This window comes from Astatotilapia calliptera, chromosome 11 (assembly GCF_964374335.1).
Source record: "Astatotilapia calliptera chromosome 11, fAstCal68.1, whole genome shotgun sequence".
NCBI classification, from domain to species: Eukaryota; Metazoa; Chordata; class Actinopteri; order Cichliformes; family Cichlidae; genus Astatotilapia; species Astatotilapia calliptera.
The window spans coordinates 7,745,016-7,766,905 of NC_137432.1; the positions used below are offsets into that span (position 1 = coordinate 7,745,016).

The window sequence follows — 21,890 nt, forward strand, 5'->3', positions numbered from 1 at the left end:
GAGTGCAATAAATGACACGGGAGTGTTCCTGCAGACGTTTCCCTCAGCTTATCTTCCTTGTAGTGTGACAAAGGTTACATGTTCACTGCATGTGAAGGATAACGCTTTATATTTTAGATAATGTCTTTAGTTTTCCAGGACTTCGTCCCAGTAATCAGAAAAGGCAATGGCTGACCGAAACGTGATGGAAGTAGCGTTGTTTAGGACACCAGGTAGTCTCTGCCCCAAGCGTCCGTGGTCTGTGCTTTGCCACCACAAGTGTGCCCTTGTTGTTCCTTTTCCCCTCGCTTTTATAGGCGAATAATCACAAGAAATTCGTGAATACACGCCAATTAGAATACAATGTTGAAGACATAACTGAACATATAAGCCTCGTAAGGTGTAGAAAACAGTAAATCTTAAACGTTTATGAGACAGATTATGCGTCAGATTTTTAATTGTAAATTAAACATAGAGTTCAAATATCGCGAGATGTGTGACGTCAAGCATTGGTAGCAAACGCGCCGTGGTTTCGAGTGGAACAGGGAAACAACCTCCGCCGACCTTTCTTTCAATCCTGTAATCCGTCTGCGTAGGGTGTGCTCTGGGGCTAGTCTCGGCACACATTTTATTATGAAACAAACCAAAAGCTAGAGAGCACACGCAGACATATTTTTATAAGAAAAACAAAAATCGGTGAAGCAGGATTTGATTTGCCAACTCAAGCAACGCGAAGAAGACGCTGCCAACGGATAAGAAAGAAAGACGGAACGAGAAGAACGTTAGCAAGCTAAGCTGTTAGCCTCATTGTTGAAAGCGTGGGCGATTAACTTTAGCCAGGTATATTGTTAACTACTTGTTTTTTACGTTGAAGTCAGTTGTCCTTTCAGGCATACGTGTTAATTATAACATTTGTTTTGCAAGCTACCGAAATTTGAGTGCTGTAAGTGATTGCGAAAATTGAAATTTCAATTTGGGCCAGTCACATCGGTTAGGCCACGCTCCGACATTTTGCTAATCACGCTAACTAGCCCACGTTGTTAACGGTTAAGCGATAACTGCCTGCATTGGTGTAGAGACGGATATAAATAATCTCTCAAATCTTAAAAGGCTAATTTTGGTTGACGATTGTCCTCAAAATATCGAACTTGCAGTTGAGACGTAGCCTGAGAACACGCTTCGCCAGCCATGAATCCCAGCGCGCCTAGCTACCCGATGGCCTCCCTGTATGTGGGAGACCTGCACCCAGACGTTACCGAAGCCATGCTATACGAGAAATTCAGCCCGGCTGGACCCATCCTCTCCATTAGAGTATGCAGAGACATGATCACCCGTCGCTCCCTAGGCTATGCCTATGTGAACTTCCAACAGCCAGCTGACGGTAAGTTTACCGCGATCTATGTAGAGCATGTAAGGAAATGTGGTACTGACAGACTCCATTTTGAACATGTACCGTGCTACCTCGTTTTATCTTTAATTTTAAACATGTGCTTTATTAAATTATCAACATGCCATACTACTAGAATAATTAAATCACGAAGAAAATGGAAGTAAGTGCAACATATTTGTTTATTTGTTTTAGCCGAAAGAGCTTTGGACACCATGAACTTTGATGTAATAAAAGGCAGGCCTCTCCGTATCATGTGGTCTCAGCGTGACCCCTCACTGAGGAAGAGTGGGGTGGGAAACATCTTCATCAAGAATCTGGACAAATCCATCGATAACAAGGCCTTGTATGATACATTCTCTGCATTTGGAAACATCCTGTCCTGCAAGGTATCATCCTGTGGTGCCATTTCTTCTGGCTGTGTTTTGTATATGAAATCAACTAATTAGCATGACTAATGATTGGACCGTTTAAAGCCTGTAGAGTTTCAATTGTGTGGAATGCACGTTGTTTGTGAATGGTTTTGACCTCCTAAAATCTTCCTTCTCCAAGGTGGTTTGTGATGAAAATGGCTCAAAGGGTTACGGCTTTGTGCACTTTGAGACCCATGAAGCTGCTGAACGGGCCATTGAGAAAATGAACGGCATGTTGCTCAATGACAGAAAAGTGTAAGTGTGCCTACTGTTGTACAAGTCTGTGTTTGAAGGAGTGTGATCAAAGTTTGTGTGTGACTGCATCTTGTTCTCCTGTTTTGCCTAATGTACTTTGTTGTTATAGAGCTTAGTTTTAAATCGTGAGGGAACTGAGCTGATAGGATTTATTACATTTTGGTTTGAAGCAGTGAAGTTCACATATCGCAGTAGCTCTAGAGTTATCACTCCTTATTACATAAGCTGTATGTTGTTTTCCCAAAATGCTCTCTTCAATGTCTGACGCTCATTTTACCAACATAGGAGGACTTTCACCCCATTGTATTTGATTTAAACTTTATCAGAATATATTTTGATGAAGTTAGAAAATAAATTTTGTATGTCATGTTATTAACAGATTTGTTGGACGATTCAAATCGCGTAAAGAGAGGGAAGCTGAGCTTGGAGCACGAGCCAGAGAGTTCACTAACGTTTATATCAAGAACTTTGGCGAGGACATGGATGATGAGAAGCTGAAGGAGTTGTTTAGCAAATATGGTAAGATGGCAAGATTTCAGAGACACACTTTTAATAATCACAAATGCTGTTGGTATGATTTGCTGTGTTATGTGTTGATTAGCTCTTGTGTTTTGTAGGGCCTGCCCTCAGCATCCGGGTTATGACTGATGAAAGTGGCAAATCCAAGGGATTTGGCTTTGTCAGCTTCGAGAGGCATGAAGATGCCCAGAAGGTTAACAGCTTTGTTCTTTCTTGGGCGGCGGGGGACTTTTGGTATCTCCAGAGGCTTTGAAAAAGGCACTTGCTGTAGTTTATTCTTTGAATCCACACCTAATCATGACTTTTGTTTTGTTGTAGGCTGTAGATGAAATGAACGGTAAAGAACTGAATGGCAGGCAAGTCTATGTGGGCCGTGCACAGAAGAAAGGGGAGCGGCAGAATGAGCTCAAACGCAAATTTGAGCAGATGAAACAGGATCGCATGACCAGATATCAGGTTTGTTGGCCCATTTCTTGGTTAGAGCACTTTCATGCACCACATTGTGTCACAAGAACAATTTAAGGAAAGCTATCTTGCGTCTGATTGGTGCAATATTTAATTTCATTGCTGTGATGTTGGAGCATAACCTGAAGGACAGTAGCAGGAATGCTGAACTACCGTCCAACAGTTTCATTGTGATTTTCCATGTACCAGGGTGTCAATCTGTATGTGAAGAACCTGGATGATGGCCTTGATGACGAGCGTCTGCGCAAAGAATTCTCCCCATTTGGCACCATAACAAGTGCTAAGGTAAAAGCTTTGAGGGGTTTATTTGTGATCGTGAAATTAACAAGGCAATAATTAGACAAAATGCTAACCTATTTTTTTGTTTCCCTAGGTGATGATGGAGGGTGGACGGAGCAAAGGCTTTGGCTTTGTGTGCTTCTCTTCTCCAGAAGAGGCCACTAAAGCTGTAACAGAGATGAATGGGCGTATTGTGGCTACAAAGCCACTGTATGTGGCCCTTGCCCAGCGGAAAGAGGAGCGTCAGGCTCATCTAACCAACCAGTACATGCAAAGGATGGCCACTGTTCGAGCTGTGCCCAACCCTGTCCTTAACCCATACCAGCCTGCTCCACCTTCAGGATATTTCATGGCGGCTATCCCTCAGGTGAGTCAACAACACCCTATTTAGTACTTTTCCATGACATAATACTCTGTTTTGGTCAACTGTACCAGTGTGCTGTGTTTTTTGGAGTAGCAGTAACTAATGACATGGCTTGATTCTTCTCAGGCTCAGAACCGTGCTGCATACTACTCTGCCAACCAGCTGGCCCAGCTGCGCCCCAGCCCCCGTTGGGCTACTCAAGGAGTGCGTCCTCAGCGTAAGTGATTACATGTAGATTATACGTATGCAGCCTTTACTTAAAAAGAGCTAAAGTCTAATGACTGTTTGCTTCCCCCCCATCCCCCCTTTCCTTCTTTTAGACTTCCAGAACATGCCCAATGCTATGCGCCCAACAGCACCCAGGCCTCAGGCCTTAAACACCATCCGTGCAACTGCCACCACCAACACCCAGGTCCCACGCATGATGGCTTCTCAGCGTATGCGTAAGTATTTTATCTTTGACTTGACAGGAATCAGATGCATTTAGTCTCCTCACGAGCCGATGATGAGTTGATGCAGTTTTGATCAGGCTCCTCTTGCTGTTGTCATTGCAGCCACACAGGCGCTCAACCAGCGCCCTGCCAATGCTTCAGCCGCCGCAGCCCCAGTGCGTGCCATGCCCCAGTACAAATATGCTGCTGGTGTGCGCAACCCTCAGCAGCACATGGCCTCCCAGCCACAGGTCACCATGCAGCAGGTAAGATATCAGTGGATGTAATTCATAAATATAATTGCTGCAAATTTTCTAAATGTACACCTTCAGGATATTCAACATTAAATGCAGTTGTACTGATTAATTTTTTTTATAATTATTAATTTTATTTCCCCTCTCCCCAAGTGGGGTTCAGACTTTAGAACCTGGCACAGTTATGTGCTGCTTAATAAGCAAAAAGTAATACAAGTATTCATGACTAATATGGGTCATTGTAATTCACGGTCTGCTTCAAGTGGTAAAAGTGTGGTTGTGTAGTCATTAACCCCCCCCCCTCCTCCTTCAGCCGGCAGTCCATGTCCAAGGACAGGAGCCTCTAACTGCCTCCATGCTGGCTGCAGCCCCACCTCAGGAACAGAAGCAGATGCTGGGTAAATAATTAGTTCAGATTATAAGGAAATAAGTGTAAATGCTCATGGCACGTTATACTCGGTATTTAATTGTTGACTTCGTCCTCCCCTTTAGGTGAGCGTCTGTTCCCTCTGATCCAGAACATGCACCCCAGCCTGGCTGGCAAGATCACTGGTATGCTGCTGGAGATTGACAACTCAGAGCTGCTTCACATGCTTGAGTCACCTGAGTCGTTGCGCTCAAAGGTTAGTGAAACAAGTAATTTCTAATAAATGTGGTATTTCGTAAAGGATTAAATTGCTACAGATGGCCTATGCACCTCATAACTGATGTTTAATGGGAAGTGCAACATATAAATTGGTTTCATAAATGTAATGCTTTTGCAGGTGGATGAGGCTGTTGCTGTGCTCCAGGCCCACCAGGCCAAGGAGGCTGCTCAGAAGTCCTCCACCCCTGCTGGTGTTCCCAGCGTCTAAGGTGTGTTCTCAGGAGAGACATTTTAGGTTCATTCATAAATTGTTGGTGTGCAAATCATATTAAAGAGAAGAAGCAAATGTGTATTTGAGCCCTGTGTTTTTCTCTCTTGCAGATCGAGCATTTTGAAACCTGCTTCACCGATGGAAAAAGAAAAAAAAACTTAAACATTGAAAAACCTAAAACTCTGAAAACATCGCAAAATGATAAATTATTTCTTAAAAAAAAAAAAAAAAAAGAAAACGATTGACTCTGCCAGGTCTAGGGATGGTTTGACTAGACCTTGATCATAAACAAAAATTTGTTGAAAAAAAAAATAGCAAAATAGAGAAAATTGAGATAATTAAATTTGAATGCATTCCTCTGTTTTATGTCATTTTACTGTGTCAGTGCTCAGAATATCCACCCACTTTAGGAAGGTGGCAGCTGGGCATCTTGAAAGGTGATTTGTATCGTAAACTACTGGCTGTAATAAACTCAATAAATAATTTGGGCTCTCTGTTTAGTAAATTACTGCAGTTGTCAACAGCTACAGGTCATACATAATTATTTGCTGTCAAGAGTTGATTTAATGTATTGGTTCTATTTTAAAGCACAGCCAGCTTTCCTCCACCAGGTGTCGCTCTCAGGCAGCAGTTTCCAGATTACACACTTTTCTGTGAACTATGTCATCATACATTTGATCTCATGCTTGTTTCGCTAAAAAAAAGGGCCTGCTGGACTACATGCAGAAAAATTGACTATTAAATAAAAGGACAAACAGTGTGTTGAATTGATTAGTATCCAGACTGATTGGATCCTGTTTTGTTCCATAGAAACTTTTTCCTGGAATAAAAAAATGTTTCACTTTTAAGATTCTGATAATACTGATTTAAAAAAAAAAAAATATGAAATTAACATTGAAGGTTGATAGTGGGGCAGGCTTGAGGAAGTGTCTCATCAGCTCTTAACAATTGAGTTGGATAAGAGTTTAAAGCAAACAGTTGTACTCTTATTTGTTTTGTAATGTGTGGAAGCCAATTGCTGTGTATTTTGTTGCCCTTGAAAGGTCAGCTTAATGAAGCATCAGCAAATGGAAAAACGCTGTAAAAACACAAAACAGAAGTGTGTTTGGGGGGACGTCAATGTGACTGAACCAAAACGGGAAGCATTGCACTGAAGCGGAGAACACTTGTGAAAGAGGAAAAAGTGCACAGCAATGTGTGCTGTAATCGCATGATTTATATTATACTCTAGTACATGTTTGCTATTAGCCGTTCACTTTTGGCTTGTCACTTTTGTTTTTTCTATTTGGTGGTGTTTCCTTTAAATGCAGTGCATTTGACCTTTCAGGGACACCATAGGTATTCTGATGAAGAGTGCTGAACCCCTGAGTGGGTATGTGTGCTGTCATCTGTTTATTGTATCCTGTCTTGAAGTTTCTACAGTTCTTCTTACCTCACAATCTGTGTTCATGTTCCTACACTACAAATTAGTGAACTGTTAAAATTATTAATAGTAGTATCCCATCTTCCCATCTTCTGTCTTACTCATTGACACTTTCCAACCACAGCAGAGGGTTTTTGTATGATTTCGTATATACGAAGATGAGGCAGCAGTAAGAAAAGAGTTCCTGTTTCTTCGAATGTCTACAAAACATTTTATCAATCCAATGTTCCATTTTTGTGCACTTTTGGATGTAGTTGTGAGTCAAATGCTTATTTTTCCTAAAATTTTGGAACAGTGCTTTAATCTCACCTCCTCACACATTCCTTTTTACCTAGAATCTGTGTTTTTATCAGGACCATGGTGATTACTGCCTGATTGCTCTAGTGGACTAAAATATCTTTTATACATAACCCCAGCTTCTGGCTTTATAGATGCTCTAGGTTCTTTCTGCATCTCCCCTCACACTTGCCTGATTTAGTCCTTGCTTTAAGCTGTGGGACATATTTCAAAACCCAATCCAGTACATGGGTGACCCAAAACAATGTTCCACTGGGATTTCATAGGATTATCCAGCTTTGCTGCTTATGGTGTGTGTTCATATCAGTTTATGGTTCACAGAGGAAGGATTTTCATTAAATACATTTCATCCTCACTGAGAGATACATGTAAATCACCATTGGTGCTATATGTGCCTTCAGTTCTCAGAGGGATCTTTGTGTTAACTATGGTTGTGGTTTTCTTTTGGGGTATAAGGATTAAGTTCTTGTGTAGCCTGATTAGTCCTGTGTAGGCAGCTATACAATGTACAGCATAAACAGGGACTTTGTGCTTACACTGACCTGCATCTATTGATTTAAAAGCCTCCAGCTTACCCTAGATTCCAGCTGCCACATGATTTTCAGTCTTATTCAGACTTTTTGGCAAACTGTCCTATTAATTATCTATAATTGTCTATAAGGAATCCTAGCTTCAAATATAGACATTTTGGTTTTGGTTTGTTTTAATATGGCGTTGAGGGTGAAAGTTAATTTAATAATCAGAAGTGTAAAATTGTTATCCACTCACTTGTCACTTCGTCTTGTGTGTGCACCTATGATGTACAGTGTAATCCTCTCTTGCATGGATTAGGTTTGTATGTTTACAGCTGACCTGTCTGCAAGATCTTTCATGTGCTGTAAGAAACCTGTTCTGGTATAATAATAATAATAATAATAATAATAATTTAAGAGTAGTAGTGGCCAATTTCCATGTTAAACAATGAGTAAGTAAGCCATGGTAATAGAAACCAATTAGTCCTATGCAGTCAAGTTCAGTTGTCCAATAACTGTATACAAGATTTTCTGGTCCTGTGGACCCGCTTTCCTCTAAATCTCGCGATATGATTTGAATTTCCGAGCCAGAACGAGAACTGTGAACAACAGAGCGAGCTCTGTAGGAGCTGTTGTCGTTCGAAACGGAAAGGATAGGTGGGACCGAAGACAGAGGAAAAATAAGTTGGCAAGTAACTGACGGCACTGCAGTGAGACCAGGGATTAAAGAACTGAAACGTTTTCTGAAAAAGAGAGCGTTTCTTCTTTCCTGCTGTCTCCGGAACAAGTGTCACTAGCAACAGACGGTACGTTCTCATCGTTTCTAGCTAACCTGGCTAACTGGTAGCCAATTGCTACCGTTCGCTGTGTTTTGTACTTAGTTAGCTGACTTGCTTTCTGGTAACCGTCAGCTAGACAAGCTATAGAAAATTTCTTGTGGCTCTTAGCTTTGTTTTGTTAACATCACGTGCCCTGCTTTACGTTTGGACACGTGTAAAATATGGTGATAATTGTAAGAATAACGTAAACTGTCCTTAAACACAGTGCACAATGCAGCTAACCGAGCTGTGAATCTGATGTCATTGAGAAGTTTAGTACGTTACACCGACTCGTGGTATTATCACTGCGTTTTTGTTTTTTTGTTTACTCAAAATAGCTACCAAGAACTATACGATTGCAATACTTTCTGTTTAGCCCATTAAAGGCGTTGGACTTCCTTTAATCGACGTCAAGTACGAAGATAAAAATCGTGGTTTCAGAATTTTCTAAGGTTTTGTCCGTCACAGAGAGAGTTTACTAAAATGTAAACCACAGATCTGTGTCAGAGATAAATTTCAGCTCTTAGGCACTGACAGCTAAACATACTACTTTACGGAGGCTGTGAATTAGTAAGCGATTAAAGCACTTTTCAGTAGTAGTAGCAGAAAGAGAAAATAACTGTCGTTAGGTAAACCTTGGTAGCATCAAACTAAATCTTATAAGTTGGTATGTTGGGCTCTCACATATACAAGTAAAATAAAAACATTTTTGGCTCACTTACTTTTCCTAGTCCTTAGCATTTCTTAATTTGCTATTCCAATTTATTTAATATGCCACCGTGAGCTATGATGTTGTAGTAAATGTATTCATTGTATGTACAAAAAATTTAATGTCCCACTTCCCCCAACTGTTATCCGTTTTGATAGTTAACATAACATGATTTGCTTAATGCATTGCACTTGCTCAGTCACTGCTGATTTGGACTGGTGACACTATACAAAAAGTATGAGGGATTATTGAGAGAAACACCTAGGAGCCATCCAAAACTTATTTCACTCCACAGCACGATTTTGTTATGTTTTATGACACCTATGTGTGCTTTGAAATATATTCATGTTTGGAACAGCTTCATTGATTTAGTACAAAATGAAAGAAAAGGTCATTCTTCTTCTGTTCCCCGTTTCATCAGTTCGGCTCTGTGTTTGAGGGGAAAAAACAAACAGTGATAATTGCAAAACGTGTTACTGTGTAAATTTAAGTGTAATAAAATCTTTCTGCCAATTGGCTAAACTGTCTAAACTTGAAGATGGAAAGATGTTAAACCAAGAATTCTCGAAGTCAAACTGAAAAATCTGCAACTTGAAGTTGATGACAGTTGTTCAGATGCTAGGAGCTCACCCACTCATAGCATTACAGCTGTCACCACAAAGTAAACAAACTATGGGGGAAAAACAGTAGTCAAATCAGAAGAATTAGAGATAAAGTTGAACATGTACACCTTGAGAGTTGGATAATATCTCTAAATTAAAACAAAAAAAAAAAAAGTTGTAACAGATGTTTCAAAGTGTTCCAAAAAAAGTACATCTTCAAATTTCATTAGTACTTCTTGATCTAGGATAGCTCTGATCACATTATTGATAGTGGAAGTTGCTCTGTTGAGAAGTGAATCATTTTTGTTTTATGACGGCTTCACTGCCCACTGTCGCCTACTGTTGGTATCATATTGTTGGCATACCTGCCAGATAAATGACTCCAAAGATAATCAAACTGTGAAAAGTAGAGCTTGTATCAAGAACTAGGTCCTTTAAATTGGATGCCCTTGTGGTTCTGGTTTGTGTGTGTTGTGTTAATCATTTAGCACATGTTTTGCATTATCCATCTTATCTGGGATGCTTCTTTGATATAATTTGCAGAGATCAAGCATCTTGTTTTTCATCATTGATTTATGCTTGTTTACTCCTTTGGTTACATCATTTTATGTTATATTTCATATATAAAGAAATATAAATATATATTTATATTTCTGCCTCTTCTATCTTTTCTGGTTTTGTTACATTAATTTTTAATCAGACATTTGAGTGGTGCATTTAGAGAATCACAAATTACTTCTATAGTTAAATGAAAATTTAATATAATTTCATAATATACATAGAAAATTGTCTTTGCTTCGTCGCTCAATGGGAAAGCTTTCTACTGGAAAGTCCTCCAGATGAGATCATTTTGAGGTTAATACTTTTATTGTGCTTAATAAGCACTAGAGTCTGCTCTCTGGAGTCATCAGTGTTTGGGTGTGAGAGGCCACTATGAACTTGGCAGCATGTTGCCTAGACCTGTGTGTTCTTCCAAAGAAAGGTCATTAGCCCACCATGATGATCTGGACCTTTATTTTCTGTGTGTATATGTCAGGACCCCATGACCCCCACAATCCCCCCCCCCCCCCCCCCCACCACCACCACCACCACCACCACCACCACCACTCAATGGTAAACACAGCTGCAAGGTTAGGTGATGTTCTGGTCTGGTCAGTGCATTAGAGGGCTTCTATTACGACCTATATCTATGCAACTGATCTGATCCTGCATACATTTTTTTTTTTTTTAATGCTTTGAAGTAGTCTTGGGCGATATATTGAATATACTCGATGTATCTGGAGTTTTTCCATTTGCGATGGTTAAAATGTCTTTATCGTGATCATCAAGAATAAATTGCCATGGAAATATTAAGCCGAATGCATTTAATTTACTGTGAGTTTTGTTTCCCACACGCCGCGATGTGTCATTAATTTCCCCCTCCCAACCGGAAAATTTTCTACCTGGCCCAATGCATTGAGCATGCATGTTTATATACTACCAGATAGGGGGGGGGAAATGGCGACAGCCGGAGTTCCAGACGAGCAAGGAAACGAGACTTGCTGTCATTTGGATTTCACAAGGAGGGTGTCGAATAAAATGCGGTAATTTGCAAAACATGGCATAAAACTATTGCTAAGAATTTATTCCACCAGCTGAAAAGTCATACTCTGCAAAATGAAGACTGTTTTAAACTCCGCATGTCAACGTCTCCCCACACACCAAAGAAAATAAGATTAAATAAACCTGTTGTGATACCTGTGACTGTTCTTGGTGAGTCATTTTTATAGTCATTGCTACATTTTTTTTAAATATAAGTACAAAAGAGCAACTTTTTAATTTAAATTGTTTTATTTTGTGTCATGAATTCTTGCTTGATGTAAGAATTCAAGAGACAGACTGCGACATAGTCATTTGTGAAAAACCTCTGTGTGCAATGGTTAGAAAATGGTTAAAACAAAACACTTCAAATTATTCAGATTTTTTTGTATTCAAAGTAGGAAAAAAAAGCATTGAATGGTCAATTTGAAGGAGTATATCAGTGCAATTTTGGGCACCATATGGTTGAGAATAACATTTGTTTTTGGAACATTGCTTCGCTCCGTATTACAGGACTGTTTAGGACATAAATATAACCTTGCTTTCTTGCTGTTTTTGCTAACATTAATACTTGAACAACCAGCAGCACATTCATCCATAACAGCCGGTATTTTAAAATGTATTTCACTTTCCAATAACAGGCCTTATAGATGGACATTAACTGCAATAATAACATGAAAGACTGGTAAGCACTTGGTGAACATTGCAGTCATAATCGGTTCTTGTTAATCCCATAAAATACTGTCCGGTCGCATGCTACACCTCATCACGCACAAAATGCAGGGATTCTCTACTAGACCATCTTCTTAAAGTGCCCTGCATGGTTTGGTCGATTCTTCACAACACTTGCAAACCACTATCCTCTTGTAGTTGCACTTTTCTGTCACCATATGGCAGCGTCAAAAAAAGAAAAGTGAAACATGCTATGTTGTGGACTAATCTTTTTTGCCTCTTTGATTTTTAATTTTAAAAAAACTTTTTTTTTCACCTTCCTTCTCTTTGTAATGAACTCCATTTTCTTTCTCTTTCCTGTTCAGACAATTAGCTTTCTGCCTACACCTAGCATTGTTGCTATCAGGCAGCGACCCGTCAATGTTTTGGAGTGTATGTAAGCATCAGTGCAATGGTTACATACGCATAATCCTTTGTTATGACAAAGCTACAGAAACGGAAAATTTTGGGAGACAGTAAATACTGCAATATCTATATTTTGAGTAGTGCTGCTACTCGTTCCTCCAGCACATTACTTTAACATATTGAGTAATCTATTACTCAGCAGGCCTGCTGTAGACATTTGTGTTTGCTAGCTATGAGTGGCTGATTGCTATTCATGATAAATGAAAATGTAGTGAAGGAGGTTATTGAAGTCGGACTCGTATTTGGATGCTCTACATATTGCTTTTTGATCTAAACATGTATGCAGTGCAGTCACAATTAACATGTAGGCCAACTCTTGGACTGCTGTGAAAGACAGATTTACATCGTTTTAGAAGAGTCGCTGATATCAGAGGTTTTTCTTGCACCTCTCTGGCATGGATTTTAAATTATTATTTTCACCCTGCACAGTATAATAGAACTATTTCCCTACTTCCACTATAATTTTGGATTCTTTTGTGTTGCATACTTGCAATTTACTCATTAATTTCTCTCCATTTCCCACCCTCTTCCTGAGCTGTTAGCCCTGTCAGCTGAGCAGAAATGCCAGGATGCTTACCTCATCCTGCTCCCCTCCTTTTGAGGGAAGTCTGAGAGGTTTGGGGGGTGGGGGTGGGGGTAATAGGCAGGCAGCTGGAGACTGTACTGGCTTTGTTGGGGTTGGAAACTTTTCCCTTTCTTCTCCCTGTCTGCCTGCTAGCCTCTCTTTGTACATTAAACAATGCCTTTCCTGTTCACACTGCTGTTGTGATTGTTCTTTGCACTTTTTTTAAATTCTTTGTATTGCTTAGTCACAATCTGAACACAATCCATTGAGTTTTTGATGTTGTACACCTCATAAGTCTTATTTTTCCTTCGTCTTTTTAGGTGGCGTATATTACATACAATCTTGCATATCATTTTATGCTACATAGGAAGATAGTCAAATAATCATGCTGGCATGTTTTAAATGTCTTCTCTGTTCAAATTAGTACAGTTAAATCTACCAGCTCAATACACACACCTCCAGACTTCAGCTTGCTCCACACTGTGGCGTAAAGGGTGGAACTCTGTTTGACTTTCATCCCACATCACTCAGTAGTGGTTCAGCTTGTCTGCCAGGATGTTGCTCGGTGTCTGTTCATGATGCAGTGGAACTCTTAGTTCTGCATTGACTGTCCCCAAGCCCATAGAAGCCCAGGAATGTGCATAGAGGCAACATTACACATGAGACCGGCAGGCCAGGAATGCAGCTGCAGTGAGACTGACTGACTACACTGGCTCAGCTGTGTGATGTCAGTTTCTTTCCTGTCATCACTGCTAGTTGACATAGCTATATCTCAATATACCTTTTCATCCATTCGTCTTTAAATCTTCTGTCTTCACTTGTCTGTTGTATATTTCTGTCTCTTTGTTTATCTACAATTCTCAGTATACCGTGTGCCAATCCGTGAGTCCACATACTTTTTGTGTGTGGTTTTCCTTGCCCTTTCATATTAGTCCTTCATACCCTGCTTGTCAGTTATTAAAAAAAACAAAACCATCTCACTAGTTAACTTCAACGGGTAAAGTTTTTTACTTGGTAGAGAATTCCAGATGTGGAAAGATTAGCATTCTTCTGCGGTGCACACAGAGTTGTCCTGTCCTTTCTGTTGCATCAAAAGAAGGTGCTTTAACCTCCATGGCCTTAATGCTTGAACATGAAGAGGTTTCCCCTTCATAATTTTCCTTTCACTCATTCTGACTGAGCTTATGTTTAACCAGAATGTCAACATCGGAGGAGGAAAAAAAAAACACATTGGGACCTTTCAAATATTTTGTCATTGTTTAGTTGTGTATGTATCTTGTGATGCTTGTGCTTTTCATATCAAGAATTCAATGTCATTCTTTTATGGCATAGGTTAGAGGTTACAAATATAAGCAAATGCTGCACCCGTCTTATAAATCTTAAATATGTGGAGTTTAGTCATTGAAGTATGTGCAAACAATTTGGAAATTCTTAAATCATATGGTACACAATGAGACGGTATGTCTGTGAAATAATGATGATGATTACATGGAACTGTCATCAAAGTCATATGTCTGGAGATGGTTAAATCTCTCAAGCATGAAAGGAACTTTAACACAGTTTTTAGTGAACTTTTTAGGTACATTAAACAATGCCTAGATATGTAATAGATTCTTGTTAATGCCTTTTGGGTGACTGTATCGGGATATTTTTGCACATACATGTAAGAGATTTTAAGTATATGGGAAAACATGAATCACTGCCACAGGAAATCTGTGCTGTTGTTGAGTTTATTGTACCCATGGTTCTCAGCATGTATTTAGTGTGAGGCGTACTCTCCCAGGCTGCAACAGGTCAGTTGAGGTCAGTACTGGATCTGGTCTCTCTCTCTCTCTCTTTTTGTGTGTGTGTCTGTGTGTGTGTCTCTCTCTCTCTCTGGAATGCCAAATAAACTCAGTCACCAGAGAAATCTGTGGTACATCCACTATCCCTCATCTTTCTGTGCTGTCACTTTTTTTTTTTTTTTTGTACTTAATCAGGGATGTCGACATTACATTAACTAAAAGATTTTTCTACTTAACTTGCATTGCCTCTTACTGTGTTTTGTTGCTAACAGGTGTAACAATACAGGGAGTGCAGAATTATTAGGCAAGTTGTATTTTTGAGGAATAATTTTATTATTGAACAACAACCATGTTCTCAATGAACCCAAAAAACTCATTAATATCAAAGCTGAATGTTTTTGGAAGTAGTTTTTAGTTTGTTTTTAGTTTTAGCTATTTTAGGGGGATATCTGTGTGTGCAGGTGACTATTACTGTGCATAATTATTAGGCAACTTAACAAAAAACAAATATATACCCATTTCAATTATTTATTTTTACCAGTGACACCAATATAACATCTCCACATTCACAAATATACATTTCTGACATTCAAAAACAAAACAAAAACAAATCAGCGACCAATATAGCCACCTTTCTTTGCAAGGACACTCAAAAGCCTGCCATCCATGGATTCTGTCAGTGTTTTGATCTGTTCACCATCAACATTGCGTGCAGCAGCAACCACAGCCTCCCAGACACTGTTCAGAGAGGTGTACTGTTTTCCCTCCTTGTAAATCTCACATTTGATGATGGACCACAGGTTCTCAATGGGGTTCAGATCAGGTGAACAAGGTGGCCATGTCATTAGTTTTTCTTCTTTTATACCCTTTCTTGCCAGCCACGCTGTGGAGTACTTGGACGCGTGTGATGGAGCATTGTCCTGCATGAAAATCATGTTTTTCTTTTTTCTTTTTTTGCCTGTCCCGTTTGGCTCTTTTGCCATCAGAATTGTTGTCTAAAGGCAAAGAAAGATGCCCAACGGATTTACTTTACCAAACTGACCATCCCAGCCTTGCCGTAATGGTCCATTTGATTCACCTTTTATTGTTTATTTTATTTTCACTTACTGAATACGGGACAGACTTGACTGGGGGAAAGAAGGGGAGAAAGAAAGAGGGAAAGAGAAACAGCTGAGAAGAGGGACGGGGGAGAAGGGCAAAAACCAAAAACCAACAGAACGGGCAGAGAAAAAAAAAATGCATATATCAATCACCTGGGTCACCTGCTGAGAAAGAAAAAAGAAAACAAGCAGAAGAGAACAAGAGTAATAGAATAAACAACATCACAATGATATATGGGAATATGACAGTAAATACTAAATATTAAACATTATTGTGCAGCACATAAGATCAACAGAACACAGTGTGCTTTGAGGTAGGAGCCAAAAAGGGTGTAGTTTGTGGGTGTGATCACCCGTGTGTACACCTGTGAGCATGGACGCGCTTGTTTTTTGTTTTTTAAAAGGTTCCTTCATGTAATAATCTGCTAGAGGGTGTGGGGGGGCCACTGCCCCGTCCTCCAGGGCATGAAGCAGGTATGGAGGAGATCAAAACTCCAGACATCCAGAGGCCCCCAGAACACAAGAGACCAAGGAAGACCAACAGAGGGGCAGCCGCGCCACTGTCCCAGAAAGAGCTGAGGAGAGTCCCAGATGAGGGCTCACTCAGCAGCCGCGGAGCAGAAGCCAGGGGGAGTTGCAGTGACGCGCCCGTGAGCTCCGCCAGCAGCCAGCCGCGCCTGAGTGACCGAGCCCCAGGCCGAGAGGCCGGGGGCACCCCACCTCCGAAGTGGCCCGAGCAAGCCCCAGGCTCCAGGCCCCGATAAGCGGCCGCCAAGGAGTGAGCCGGTGTGTACCTGGACGCCCATCCCCAGACACAAAGAACCACCAACGCACCAATGTCTGAGGGAGTCCGCCACTGGCAGGGGAAGTGGTGGTAGGGGGAGATAGGCCTCCAAACCTTGGAGGGCCTAAGATGTCCCCAGAGAGGTGGCGCCTGACACCCAACCTGACATATAGACACAGAAATACAGGCACACACAGACACAAACATCCATTCCCACCCTCATGCTCTCATATGCACTTACTCCACACTCAACCAACGTGGAGACAGACATGAAGAGACGCTGTACACACGATCACACTCCCCAAGCGTACTCTACAAACCGGGTCTAGGTACCCTTGCCCCTGGAGGGGGGAACTGCACCCAGACCCAGGTGGTGTTACCCTTTTCCCTGCGGTGGGGGGAGGCAGACCGCCCCGACTCCGCAGCAGCAGGAAGGCCCCACACTCCAGACCGCAGTCGGACGGCCAACTCCTCCTCCTAGCCCCCCCGCTCCAGCAGGTCGCAGAGAATGGGGGTGAGAGAAGACTCCAAACCTCCCTCCACCCGCTCATTGTAGTGTTGATGCATGTGTGTTCTAAGGTGCATTTAAAACCCAGGAGGGCATGGAGCTACCTGCCAGAGAGCAGCAGGTAAGCGCATGGTCCCTCCTGCTAGCCCTCAATGTCTACGTGTATTTAAAATTGAGAGGTGGGCAACGACGCCAGGGGTGGGGTGTACACCCTGACGGTACTTTGGGTTCCGTGTATCGTGCCCACCCCCAAGATCCTATATGTATGTGTAATGAGAGTGTGAGTAATGTGAATGTCTAAGTTGTGGGATAAAATTGAGGCAGAGGCAGCCAGAAGGGGACAGAGGGGTAGCCTCATGTTTTTCTTGAAGGATGCAGACTTCTTCCTGTACCACTGCTTGAAGAAGGTGTCTTCCAGAAACTGGCAGTAGGACTGGGAGTTGAGCTTTACTCCATCCTCAACCCGAGAAGGCCCCACAAGCTCATCTTTGATGATACCAGCCCAAACCAGTACTCCACCTCCACCTTGCTGGCGTCTGAGTCGGACTGGAGCTCTCTGCCCTTTACCAATCCAGCCACGGGCCCATCCATCTGGCCCATCAAGACTCACTCTCATTTCATCAGTCCATAAAACCTTAGAAAAACCAGTCTTGAGATATTTCTTGGCCCAGTCTTGACGTTTCAGCTTGTGTGTCTTGTTCAGTGGTGGTCGTCTTTCAGCCTTTCTTACCTTGGCCATGTCTCTGAGTATTGCACACCTTGTGCTTTTGGGCACTCCAGTGATGTTGCAGCTCTGAAATATGGCCAAACTGGTGGCAAGTGGCATCTTGGCAGCTGCACGCTTGACTTTTCTCAGTTCATGGGCAGTTATTTTGCGCCTTGGTTTTTCCACACGCTTCTTCAGAATCAGAATCAGAAAGGGGTTTATTGCCAAATGTTGAGCAGGTTTACAACATTAGGAAATTGCTGCGGTTCTTGCGACCCTGTTGACTATTTTGAATGAAACGCTTGATTGTTCGATGATCACGCTTCAGAAGCTTTGCAATTTTGAGACTGCTGCATCCCTCTGCAAGATATCTCACTATTTTTGACTTTTCTGAGCCTGTCAAGTCCTTCTTTTGACCCATTTTGCCAAAGGAAAGGACGTTGCATAATAATTATGCACACCTGATATAGGGTGTTGATGTCATTAGACCACACCCCTTCTCATTACAGAGATGCACATCACCTAATATGCTTAATTGGTAGTAGGCTTTCGAGCCTATACAGCTTGGAGTAAGACAACATGCATGAAGAGGATGATGTGGACAAAATACTCATTTGCCTAATAATTCTGCACTCCCTGTAAAGTTAAATTTTAACAAACTAAATGATAATGATTGTAGCAACTAATGTTATAAGCAGAAACCAGCTCGGTTTATGCAACTGTTCGTTCACTATGGGAGTGTAAACAAGATAATTTGTCTTTGTGAATGTTGTCTGAATGCTTCTGAGTCTTTAAAGTGGAACCAGTGCAGAAGTACGAACAGGAGGCAACTCTTGTTGTTGCTGAAAAAAACAAAGGTCTATGGTGAAAATGGCCCTTTGCGCTTTAACTTCAACACTTTCTTGATGAGCTTCTAGTTTTAATAATCTTAATAATAGTTTTGTAGATTTTGGTCCTGATAGGAGTCATAAAGGAGACTAAAGCTGCACATATGTGCTTATCTTGTGAGCACAACACATAAATGCAAATATGCAATGTCTTGGTTTTACAGTCAGAGCTTCTCTTGTTGGCCACGTCCAGATTCAGGACACCCAACATGTAAAGGCTCAGGTGTCCACTTTGTTTAGCATTTGTTTGTGGAAGATATATTTGTTTGCAAGTTAGGTTTTTATTTATACATCACATAAAATGCATCTGTGATGAGCTTGAGACTAGATTCTCTCCATACCTTTTTTTTTTCTGCATTTCATGGGGTGTGAATAACCTTTATTCCAAATGTGTTTAAATATATTTTACAAATCCGTTTTTCTTAAGTCTGAGAAAGGATCAAGGCTGCAGAACCTGTGTGGAAAATGAAATGAGCTTGTGAAGATGTAAGAATCAGTTTTAACTTTTTTGCCTATTAGTTTTCATCAATTACCTGTGAAAACAAGATGACTAGATCCAATCAGAATTAAGTTGTGTAGTGAAATGGGAGGCAGTGATCCAATAAGAAGTAATCTCCTTGTGTAGCAAGGTTAGATTTTTCCAATTTGAACTGCTGTCAACAAACAAGGTTGGAGGCTCCCGGCTTTTTGTTTTTTGTGTTCATGGTCTGGCTGCATGGCTGAGTTCAGCATACACTTATGTTTAAAAATCACTCTGGGTTTTTGACTAGCTTAGTGTTAGCATGTTGTCTGTGTAGAGCCTTGCAAAGAGCTCAAGTTCTGTTAGCAGCATAATGCAGTTGTTTCTGTCCTGGATGCATTTTGCACTTTACCATTGCACATATCTCAACCATCCCATCCTTAATATAGATAAAATTATTGTCCAAGTCCACACTGTAGACTGCACCACTATTTTCCTCCAGCACACAAACTGAAATCAGGTGATTGTAGTGCAAGTGAAATCGATAAGCGGATTGGCAAGCAGACTAACAATTCCAAGGAACTGAACTACTGGGAACCGGTTCTCTACAAGTTCTTGATTCCCATACCTATCTATAACAGAAAAGGCCTGGACTAAGAATTACTCCATATTTTTTCTGCGTCAGTTCTTTCCCCTATCTCTCCTGGATTTCGCAGAAAAACATCCCACACACGGGTGTGTTTCATTGTATGGATGGAACACACACTCTCACACACACACACACAGAAAGTAATGAAACATAAAATAGAGATTAAAGACCAACAACCAAACACACATCAACAACAATCTGAGAACAGATAACAGCAAATTGAGAAGTTGGTGAGCTTGAACTGATAGAGAATAGATGTCTGTTCTGAGCCTATGAGAATGGTCCAAGTCATTACTGAGCCAGCTCGCTGCAAAGTCGGTGTGATGCTGAATTCCACTGATGTGTGAACAGCACAGCCAGTATTCTGTGTTCACTGCTGGTGAGTGGGTGTCATATGTGCTTCGTCCTCCATGCTCTATCAGGCAACTCCCTCACCTAAACCACAGATTTTTTTCAGTATTGCAAATATTTTCGAGACGGACCATGTGAGAAAGGAAATGGTGGAAAATAATCTTATTTTTTCTGATATTATCTGAAATTCATGGATGAAATTATCTTAAATAGGCTTTTGCTTTATTTTTACTTTTTGTTTCTCTGGGGTGGAGAGAAGCCAGCTTGTTAATAAAAACAAAAAACAAACCCTCAGGCTAAAAATACGCTGAAATGAAAGTGCATATAAATTTAGTTTGCACATAAATTAAAAAACAAAACGGCTCTCTTTTTAGGTGATGAGATTCATTGGTAGTTTGGACTGTGTTAATGTATTTACCGCACGATAAGGCGCACATAAAATCCTTAAATCTTCACAAAAATCGACAGTGCGCCTTATAATCTAGTTAGCCTTATGTATGAATTTTGGTTTGTGCTTACCGCAAACCAATTTTATGTGGTACACGATGCTCAAAAATCTGTCAAAATTTTTTTTGTGCCACTTTTCGGAGCATTACAGTTACTGTTGCAAGGAGCCTCACGGAGTAATACGTACTGTGCTTCAACACAATATTACCGTGTTGTGTGTGTGTGTGTGTGTGTGTGTGTATAACGACTTCAAAATGGCGCCTGCAAAGAGACACTCTTACAAAGCGGATTTTAAACTCCGAGCAATCAGTTGTGCAGTAGAAAATGGAAATGGAGCAGCTGCGAGACAATTTGGCATTAATGAGTCCATGGTGCACAAGTGGAGGAAGCAAGAAGATGACCTAAAACAAGTAAAGAAGACCAAAAGGAGTTTCCGAGGGAACAAGGACAAAATTGAACAGTGGGTTATTGAACAGAGAACAGCAGGTAGAAGTGTCTCTACTGTCTCTATTCGACTCAAGGCAACAGTGGTAGCACGTGACATGCAGATTAACGACTTTGAGGGGGACCTTTTTGGTGTTTCAGTTTTATGAAAAGGCATAATCTCTCAATCTGCACAAGAACTACTGTCTCACAGCAACTGCCAAACGATTACAAAGAAAAGTTGGCCATTGAACCGTACTGTCGAGAAAACCGCTACCAGTATGGTATCTATATGCACCACAGGGAACAAGAAGTCATCCTTCACTGTAGTTCTGGGCTGCTAAGCTAATGGCCAGAAACACCCATGGTCATTTTCAAGAGGAAGACTTTGCCAAAAGAAAAGTTTCCAGCCGGCGTCATCGTCAAGGCTAACTCAAAGGGCTGGATGGACAAGGAGAAGATGAGCGAGTGGCTGAGGGAAGTTTATGTCAAGAGACCGGATGGCTTTTTCCACAAATCTCCGTCTCTTTTGATCTACGACTCCATGCGCGCCAATCAAGGCTGTCAAAACCCAAGTAAAGCATACTAATTCGGAGCTTGCCGTCATTCCAGGTGGATTAACCAAAGAACTATTGGTGTCAACAGGTCGTTCAAAGTTAAATTACGAGCTGCGTGGGAGCATTGAATGACAGAAGGTGAACACACATTCACCAAGACAGGGAGGCAACGCTGAGCGAGTTACGCCACTATCTGCCAATGGATCGTGGATGCTTGGGCTAAGGTATCAGTCTCAAGTAGGGATGGATATCGTTTAGGTTTTATCCGATACCGGTGCCAAATCGGTACTTTTGAAACGGTGCCGGTGCTCAAACCGGTGCTTAAAGAATGGAGAACACAAAATTGGTCCAAAAACCTCATGTTCAGCTGTTTTTTGTAAAAAGATAACA

The 21,890-nt window shown here is 41.1% G+C and overlaps 2 protein-coding genes across 2 annotated transcripts in view; both read left to right on the plus strand.

Annotated features, from left to right (window-relative positions):
• Nucleotides 1-151: 151 nt before the first annotated feature.
• Nucleotides 152-5,697, plus strand: LOC113031426 (polyadenylate-binding protein 1A). The gene is made up of 16 exons (XM_026183493.2): nt 152-819; nt 1,134-1,360; nt 1,562-1,755; nt 1,919-2,034; nt 2,414-2,553; nt 2,652-2,746; nt 2,872-3,009; nt 3,208-3,303; nt 3,392-3,664; nt 3,788-3,878; nt 3,982-4,104; nt 4,216-4,358; nt 4,660-4,744; nt 4,839-4,969; nt 5,111-5,201; nt 5,314-5,697. The coding sequence occupies exons 2-15, from the start codon at nt 1,168-1,170 to the stop codon at nt 5,198-5,200; spliced, it is 1,908 nt and encodes a 635-aa protein (XP_026039278.1). The 5' UTR covers nt 152-819; nt 1,134-1,167; the 3' UTR covers nt 5,201; nt 5,314-5,697.
• A 2,319-nt stretch (nt 5,698-8,016) lies between these two features.
• Nucleotides 8,017-21,890, plus strand: part of rnf19a (ring finger protein 19A, RBR E3 ubiquitin protein ligase) — a 35,615-nt gene continuing 21,741 nt past the window's right edge. Inside the window, exon 1 of the mRNA XM_026185730.2 lies at nt 8,017-8,241. The gene's annotated coding sequence lies outside the window, so the exon portion shown is untranslated. The remainder of the gene's footprint in view (nt 8,242-21,890) is intronic.

What these genes read in the sequence shown, in the direction of transcription:
- LOC113031426 (XM_026183493.2), top strand. Translation starts at nt 1,168, where the DNA reads ATGAATCCCAGCGCGCCTAGCTACCCGATGGCCTCCCTGTATGTGGGA. An exon ending in GGAACAGAAGCAGATGCTGG is followed by an intron (nt 4,745 to 4,838) that starts GTAAATAATTAG and finishes CCTCCCCTTTAG; the next exon opens with GTGAGCGTCTGTTCCCTCTG. An exon ending in CTGAGTCGTTGCGCTCAAAG is followed by an intron (nt 4,970 to 5,110) that starts GTTAGTGAAACA and finishes ATGCTTTTGCAG; the next exon opens with GTGGATGAGGCTGTTGCTGT.